The 8909-nt window shown below is 35.0% G+C and overlaps 1 protein-coding gene across 1 annotated transcript; it reads right to left on the bottom strand.

Annotated features, from left to right (window-relative positions):
- Positions 1 to 478: 478 nt before the first annotated feature.
- LOC127079753 (protease Do-like 5, chloroplastic) lies at positions 479 to 4051 on the bottom strand. The gene is made up of 8 exons (XM_051020127.1): positions 3683 to 4051; positions 3352 to 3501; positions 2996 to 3058; positions 2809 to 2898; positions 1227 to 1349; positions 993 to 1080; positions 790 to 864; positions 479 to 700 (listed from the first exon to the last, which is right to left on the bottom strand). Exons 1-8 carry the CDS (start codon positions 3920 to 3922, stop codon positions 594 to 596), a joined length of 936 nt encoding a protein of 311 aa, XP_050876084.1. The 5' UTR covers positions 3923 to 4051; the 3' UTR covers positions 479 to 593.
- Positions 4052 to 8909: the final 4858 nt, after the last annotated feature.

The following is an 8909-nucleotide window of genomic DNA, read 5'->3' as shown; positions in this document are numbered from 1 at the left end:
GATCTCTACTCCCTTCTACTTCATACCAGTAGTTTATAAGAAATAAGTAATTTAAAGTCAATATTGACTTAAGATCATCCATTTTAGTCTTGCTTACTTTACTTTTGTATTTAAATAAGTGATTTTGACATATATTTAAAGTTTTTGTTTGTGATTTTATTATCTTATTATATTATATTATTAATTAATTTTTATTCAATAAAAATAAATGTATTTATAAACACATGCAAAACATTTTATTCATATAAGAAAGCCATAAGCTTTATAGAAAAGCTTAAAACTAAATAATAGTGACCAATCTGAGCTTTTTTACTAATGTGGACTCAAAAGTAAAAACTACGTTTTTTTTATCTTACCAAACCTATAAGAAACTCTTTTTTTTTGTCTTACCAAAACATTCTAAGCTATGCAAAACTATTATTTGTTTGTCTACAATACATATTTTTGAAAAGCATGGAAGTGAATTTTATTACAAGTATTATGAAAAACTTGAATTTTATTGCATATATACTATGTAAAACTTGAATGTGAATATGATGAGATCAAGAGTTTCTCTAAGGCGTTCCACAAAAAAGTTGATTACACATGCACATTCAAAACCTATTACTATAAGGTGTTCCATATACAATAAGGTATGGTACACTTCTGATTACACTGTCTATGGGAATTGCAAAGTTAACACCTGATGAAGCTCCACTCCCTGAAATAAATCCAAAACAAAACATTTTTGAGAGTTAATGCAGTAGACAGAAGGGTTTTCTTTATCTCAACTTCTAGATTTCATACTACCTTTCCTTGTGAAGGTGGCAGTGTTTACTCCAACAACATGGCCATGAGAGTCAATCAACGGTCCACCTGAATTTCCTGTTCACAAGCAATCACACAAGATCATATACATTTTTCTTTGAATTTACTTTCTGGAGTCATCAAGCCAACAAATGGTTGGTGTTGAGATCCTAACATAACCAATCTCGATTAAGGGTATAGCTTACCTGCATTAATAGCCGCATCTGTTTGAATAGCTCCTCTGATAGCCCCTCCGTTCGGGGAAGGTATCTCGCGGCCTAAACCACTGACCACCTGCATAATACACAACAATCGCATAACAGTTTTGGTAAATTGGAAATTTCTATTTAGCATGATTAGATAGAGGTCTTAGCAGATTCAGAGGCTTTCTCTGAAGGTTTGCCATGTTAGATTCAATTTATTAAAAGAGATTTTATTACCCCCGTTGTGAGAGTATTCTCATATCCATAAGGATTTCCAATTGCAAAGCAACTCTGCCCAACAAGTAAATTCTTAGATTCACCAAGAAGAACAGGCTTTATTTCGTATCCATCAACATCAACCTGCAAAGAGACCGGGTGTCATGCATTTCTCTAGCGGCCTATAGTGAGATATAAAAAGAATGCAAAAATCAAATGTAACATAGATTACATTAAATACAACTCATGAAAATGAATTCCCTTCCATTTTTGGGATTTTTCAAATTCATTTATGCTTACTATGAAAGGAAGCAGATTCAAAACATTGATAAAGAAACTATATGCAGTGTTTCTCAATCTTAACTTCTTTGCAAATACTTCATGACTCGTAATACATGTTGTCATTGGGAAGGTGATAAATCTTAGTGTCTTTTAACTTTTGCTAGTCTCGAGCAGAGTATACCAAGAGTATTGTAAGAAGTAATGACCAAGAGTATTGTAAGAAGTAATGACCAAGAGTATTGTAAGAAGTAATGACCAAGAGTATTGTAAGAAGTAATGATCTGTTGTCACTATCATAACTCATAAGATGAAACATACAGAACGGCGGATCCGTATTATGGTCAATATTATATCCAGACCCCTTTAGTCAGAGCTGCATCAGCTAATACGAAATATCCGGTGTTACAGCCTATTCTCCGAATAGTTACCTAAGGTTAGACGGCTTCTTGGATGGAGCAAGTTTGGTGTAGTATTAGGTCACACGGAAGCCACGGGTGGCGGCTCTTCTTTTCCTCATCATATTAAAAGGCCCAGGTGGAGGAGTCTCCTTGAAAAGAGGAGCTATAAACCCCCCCCGTTAGCTCAATTGGTTGTGTCTTGTGGAGACAGCTCCTAATCAAGGTTTCCTCTTAAATTATCTAAGGTCTTAAAATAGTAGGGATTTATACCATAAAGCAAATGCCTGCATTTCTATGCCATAAAGATATCCAATTACTAGGGTCTTTCAGTGTGATGAACATCGAATTTGTTTCTATATTCACTTTTAGAACTTTACACTAATACAGGCAAGATAAGGAACTAAACATCTGTTGCATTGTTATCAAGCCGGGAGTCAAATCGTGAACCGGAGCCCATCTTACGAATCGTGAATTAAATCTTATTATGAATCATATAATATATTGTCAACAAAAATGCCAATTTTAAGTGAAAAAAGTCACATAATAAAAATACAAGCTAATATATCAGTTATACAAAGGTAACAAAAAATGTGGTTGACTACACTAAGATTAGGTAGCAATTCGTTAAAATGAATCGGGATTCAGGATACGTTTCATGGCTTAATAGATAGACACTAGAGTTCATATTGATTGCGATCAGTTTAGTATTGAATCAAGATGCTACTGGTATGTATCATAGATACTGATAACCATGGTTTCTTTCATAAATCAACATGCTCAAAGAAACTTTGCTTGTGTTCAAGTGGAAAATGTGACATTTATGATTGAGAGCATATAGAAAAATCCCACACGAGTAACATAGAAATCAAAATGTTTAGAGAGACAAATAATCGAAAGAAAAGAAGATAATTGAAATGTTATACCTTCAGAACAGCTAGATCATATGATGGATCAAAACCAACTATTTTCCCTTCCCTTGAAAATCTATTCCCTTTGGCATCCACTAGGAAAACCTGCAGATTGAAGTATACATTCCAAATTTCCAATATAAAATATATTTCTCCCATCTAAAATAAAAAGTTTGATGGAATTAACAGCATAAGGGAAAACCTTACAACGTTGTAAACCACTTGTATCGGTAGCCAGTTTAGCTACAACATGGTAATTGGTAACCTGTCCACCAAAAAACGAAAAACCAAATGACTACTTTCAAAGTTCAAAAATTTGGCGACCTGTGCAATCAAAGACTATAGTTACGCTTCCGTGAAGCACTGACTTAGACAAATGTCTTTGATACATAGATATCGATACTAATTGGAAAAAAATATAAGTGTTCAAATGTAACTACACGTGTTAGTGTGTGACACCAACGCATGTTGGGCATTGGACTCAGATTTAATCTAAAGTGTCGGTGTTTAAAAAATAAATCATAACTATAAAATAAGATAAATCCATTTATTTCTTACAATGTGACCAAATTTATCCCAAACGAAGCCTGAACCAGTTCCTTCAACTTTCGCATCTTCATCGTCATCTAACACGGCTACATTAGAAGGGTTCTTGGGGTCTTTAGCCAATTCAATGTCTTGGATGGAAACAACTGATGGTGAAGTTTCCTGTAACAATCCCAAGTTCAATTCTAAACATCATTCGCTTCCTATTCTGAAACCCTAGACCCAATTGCCAAAGGTGATTGATTATACATGAAGAAAAGCAAAAAAAATGAAAATTTATTTCCAGTTTCACTACAACCCAACGATATATTAACAAAAGAAGGCGAAAATTGGAGAAAAAGACCTGAAAAAGTTGCACAAGGTGGTCTTCTTGTTGCTGAAGTTCATCTTGAAGCTGCTGTGAATGTGATGAAGTGAGATTGCGGAGATTAAGCCATGAGGCAACTACGAGGCTTGAATTGAAGACTATTGCTCGTCGTTTGGTGACAGTAGCTGTAACAGTGGTGGTGGTGGGAAGGGTTTTTGTTGAGGATTGCGGTGTTAGCATTGGTGAGGGAAAGAGGTTCGTTTGGAGAGAAAACATTGTTATGGTTCCGATTATCCCACGCTTTTTTCTTCGGTTTCTGGTTGATTAGGGAGAAGACCATATAGCCATTCCTTTTTCTCGAATGTTTCTCTATCTCGATGGTAATTTCAGTTTTATTCAAATTATGGTTAAGTGTCATTTTTTTCCTCCTATAAATATTGGTAATTTTTTAAGTCCAATTTTTGTGCAAAATTATTTTAAAGCTCAACACTCCAACTCGTATGGCAAAATTATTTTAAAGTTTAGTTTTTGTTTGATAAAATATTTTAAAATTTAATTTCCATCTTTCAAATCATTCCAAAATTCAATTCCTGTCTGACGAATTAATATTTTTCTATAATTTTCGTATAGTAGTCAGTTTTCAACTGACAATCAATCATTTCTCTCTAATTTTCGTATAGTAGTCAATTTCCGTCCGACAATCAATCATATTATCTTTGTGAAATCCTACGAGAATGTTTCAGCTACCAATACCTGACACAACTCATTAGTGGAGACAAAACGAAATCATAAACACTTCTACCTATCTATTATTTCGGAGTGTAAATTTTTTGGTATTTATAGTTAATCCTCTTCCACCTCAAATGTATGAAAGTTGTCCCTATCCACTTCTACCTACCTTTTTTCATTTCATCTGACCCATGACTCATTTCATTTGCATATTCACATATGCCCTAATCATCCATCATAAGACATTCATTTACAATTGTATTTTCAAATAAACACCATTGATCCAAAGATTCTTGTTATTTATGCCAATCATTGAGTTATGACAAGTAACTTATCAAGTTTCATGGGCTAGGGTTTCTCTGGGGATCAAACATATGGAATCTTGTTGATACACTTGATTTGGAAGGCTCATCTCTTGGACTAAGTCTTCTGGAACCCTAATCTTTGGTATATGTTTTTTATTATGTTGATTACATCACATACAATTGATTTGGAAGACATGCTCCAAGTTGTCTTGGTCAATAAAAGTCAACCATAGAAAGTTGACTTTTTGCTGACCATTCTTTATGAAAATCTTACATGGCTAGTTGTTTGGTTGCTCATTTGGTCCAAGGCATTGCAATTCAAATCCAAATCAAAGAAATCAAGATTCAAAGTAATTCAAGGTCAAATTCAATTCACATATTCAAAATTCAAATTTTTGAGGGAAACCGTCTTTCTTAAGATATAAGCTACAATTACATTCAAAAGACCAACTTCCATTACAAAAACTTCAAAGTATACATCATAAAATCAAAATTTACAAATTCTATACAAAAAAAATGCTACATTGACATAGAGTTGACATTTGGTCAAGTGTATACTTTTTGGTCAAAACAGTTGACCAAAATCAACTAACTATCCTAAACCCTATTCTACTTTTCCTACATTCATAAGCCATCCCATCTTTGTGATTCTCTAAGCCTTCAATGCTTTCAAACTCCTTCATGCCTTAATGCTAAAAACTTCATGCCATGTCAACTTTGAAATGTCATACCAAGCCATGATTACCCCACCAAAGGAGCTTTTATCCCTGCAGCAAAACCAACTTAGTCATGACACAATCAAACAACCATAGTCATACACGTCCAACAACATGCATACCATTCAACATAAACCAACTTGCATACAAATTAACTCACAAGACAATGCAGCCAAACCAAGCCAACTGAACTATTAATACCTATAGTACAACCAGTTCTTTGACCTAACAATTCATTTCTAATTCTCATTAATATGCTAACAGCCTTGGCACATAATACTTAATTAAGTACATATTTTCACAATCAACAATTGAATTAGTTTTCCTAGCATCAAGTGGTTAGCACAACAACCATAACAGTCAATATTGCAAATCAATCACTAAACCTCTAACATTTTTCAAACTAGTATGTCTAACAATTCAAACATGGCCACAAAACCAATGCAAATTACAAACACATTCCATGACAGTTCAAATAAAATTCACACTAAATAGTTAGCATAGTTCAATTAGTTAGCTCATGCCAACATTCTTCTAACAAGTTCAATTCACACATTATTAGCAGTTACATTCTTTAACCCCCCAAACTAACTTCATTTTAAACTATTAACATTCTATCACCTAACTTCTAATTTGCTAACAAACTGAACACCTCATCGATCCACTACACTAACATTCCAAAATTGCTAACATTTAATTTCAGTAACAGTCAATAATTTATTTTGAACTGACTTTTTTAAATTGCTTCAAAAGCAATCCACTAACAGCCCAAGCATCAACCATTTGACTAACCTATTAACTTTACAAATTTCATACAATTCTAACACAATTCCATAGCAGTTCATCAACTATCATATTCTATAGCCTATAGCAGTTCATCAACTACCATATTCTCCATCACTTAACATCCTAACTGTTTTTTCACATCAACTAATACATTCAATTTCACTTAACTAACATTCCTAACTTCACTAACTAATTAACTCTCTTAACATCAAAAAACCTACACTAACTGCATAAGCTGAAAACCGTGAAATGAAAATTGTTGAAGACTTCACTCCCCTTGGATTTGCACGACGGGCTTCAGAAGACATAAGGCCCATGGACTTACTTCCTACACCCCTGGAATCACTATACACGCCTTGCTGAATGTGAACAACAACAATACAATCTTGGGCTTTCATTGCTGAAGCCCAACGCCCCTTACTGGCTACACCTCCCCAGTCCACTGTACCTCCCTACATTTTTTAGCATGCTTTTTTATTTTATTTTATTCTTTTTGTTATATATTTTAAATACACATTTATTCATAAAAAATACTTAAGAAAAATATACACATTAAAAGTAGTTGAACTAGACTTTGATTATGATTGTTCTTTAAATTTGATTTTAATTGCTAATTTTTGGCTTTAACTCCATTTTCTTAGCATGCTAGGACTTAGGTTTAAGTTTGATTAATTTCAATTGTTCATGCCATGTTTCCATTTCATAATGTCATGTGCTTATTGGATGATGCTTAATCTAATCATATCCATGATTAATTAGTGGATCAAATGTACCTTTGATCATTTGATTACATTTGTCTTAGACATGTCCTGAATAATTTTCATGTCCCCCATATTCAGTCAAGTGATCATAAGTCTCATGATCACCTGATTTGGTCAGACCTTTATACTTACACTAGATCTTAAGTCACACTCAAGTCAACTCAAGCTTCACATCCAAGACCTTGGAGACAGAAAGGACATCAAATTCTTGATCATTTCTTAGCTTCATCCTTCAAGCACACCTTGATTTGAAAAACAAAAAGACTCTTCTAGTCTTGCAAACACTTGTCAGTTACGACGCAAATTGCGCACCACGAGCCTTAAGCAATGGAGAAGAATGAGAAGAATTTTTTATATCCTTGTTCTGATTATCTTTGAATACGGGACGTAGGCCACAATCACTCAAAGCATTCGCCTCTGTTCATAGACTTTAATGCAATTCAAATCAAATAACTTTCAAACTTTCTTACCCACAAACACTTCAACAGTCAACATCAACAATACCTTTCTCTTTGGACCAAACACAATTCTCTTTAGACATTCATACTCCCTTTGGGTTGACCACCTTATCCTGGTTAAGTACCCATCTCTGAACCATACCCCTCTCTTTAAGTTAACCATCTCTCACAGTTAAAAATCTTTTTCATGCATTTCCCTGTGAGCTCCATGCTCAGGCAACCTTCATGCATTGCCCCGTGAGCTCCATGCTCAGGCAACCTTCATGCATTTCCCTATGAGCTCCACGCTTAGACAACCTTCATGCATTTCCCTGTGAGCTCCATCAAGGCAGACCTTTTTCTTTTTTGCCACGTAAGCTCCATGCTTAGGAAACTCATTCATTCCCTGTAAGTTCCATGCTTAGTCAATTCATTCATGCCCTGTAAGCTCCATGCTTAGGCAACTCATGCATGCCCTGTAAGCTCTATGCTTAGGCAAATCATTCATTCCCTATAAGCCCTGTTTTTAGGCAACCCCCTTTCTTGTAGATCTTGATCCCCGGATCTAGGCAAAACCCTATAATTTTGCATTGGCTAATCACCGTCTATTGGTTAACACCACACTCTTTGGTTCAGACACACCTATTTTATGGGTTCAAACAACACAATCTTGGTCCAAACAATACTTTCACAACATCCAAACAACATTTTCACCACAACACTCTTTCAATTCAAACAACACTTTCCCCATTCAAGCAACTCTTTCCTTTTTAATTCAATTTAAGCAACTCTTTCTTTTTCATTTTATCACACAAACCTTTCTCAAACAAACAACTCTTCTTTTCTTAAAAAGAAATGTTATAATCCGTTCCTTAGCAGTAAGAGTAAAAACTTAGAGCATCCGAGTAAGGATCAGAATCAGCTAACGTCTACACACTTCTAGGATACGATTATAACTGTTCCCTAAAATCAACCAACAAATCCGTATTTTCTACCACGAACTACAGAATTCTGATTTTTTTATTGCATGATGAGAATACGTAGGTACGGGGGTTCAAATCCTTGACGAGCACACTAATTAATAAACTTATTTTCCCCTTTTAACCATTCTCAAGTAACCTTTAGATAATAACACTCATTCGCGCAAAGAACAATCAAAATGGTTCTCGTTGAGTACAAAGGATGTGGGGGATGTTAATACCTTCCCCTTGCATAACCGTCTTCCTCATCCTGTTTCTCTTCCCCCTTGGGTTTTATCGATATTTTCCCTTTCCTTCGAGAATAAATAAAATTCGGTGGCGACTCTATTGTATCTTCGAGCGTGCGATGCGCTCAGGTATTTTTCGCAACGCGACATAAGGCACACAAGGAATTATGGGGAATTGATTGTTGTAGTCGGATGTGCAAAACGTCTCTTACAACACCACTGTACTTTGAAGGCACGTAAGGTGTTGAGGAGATTTGATTGCTTTAGTTAGACGTGCAAAGCGTCTCCGGCAGCGCCTCAGAATCCAGAGTCGAGTGTCAAC

Source organism: Lathyrus oleraceus, chromosome 1 (genome assembly GCF_024323335.1).
Source record: "Lathyrus oleraceus cultivar Zhongwan6 chromosome 1, CAAS_Psat_ZW6_1.0, whole genome shotgun sequence".
In the NCBI taxonomy this organism is placed as follows: Eukaryota; Viridiplantae; Streptophyta; class Magnoliopsida; order Fabales; family Fabaceae; genus Lathyrus; species Lathyrus oleraceus.
The sequence above is the reverse complement of the archived record's forward strand: the minus strand, read 5'-3'. Positions and strand labels throughout refer to the sequence as shown.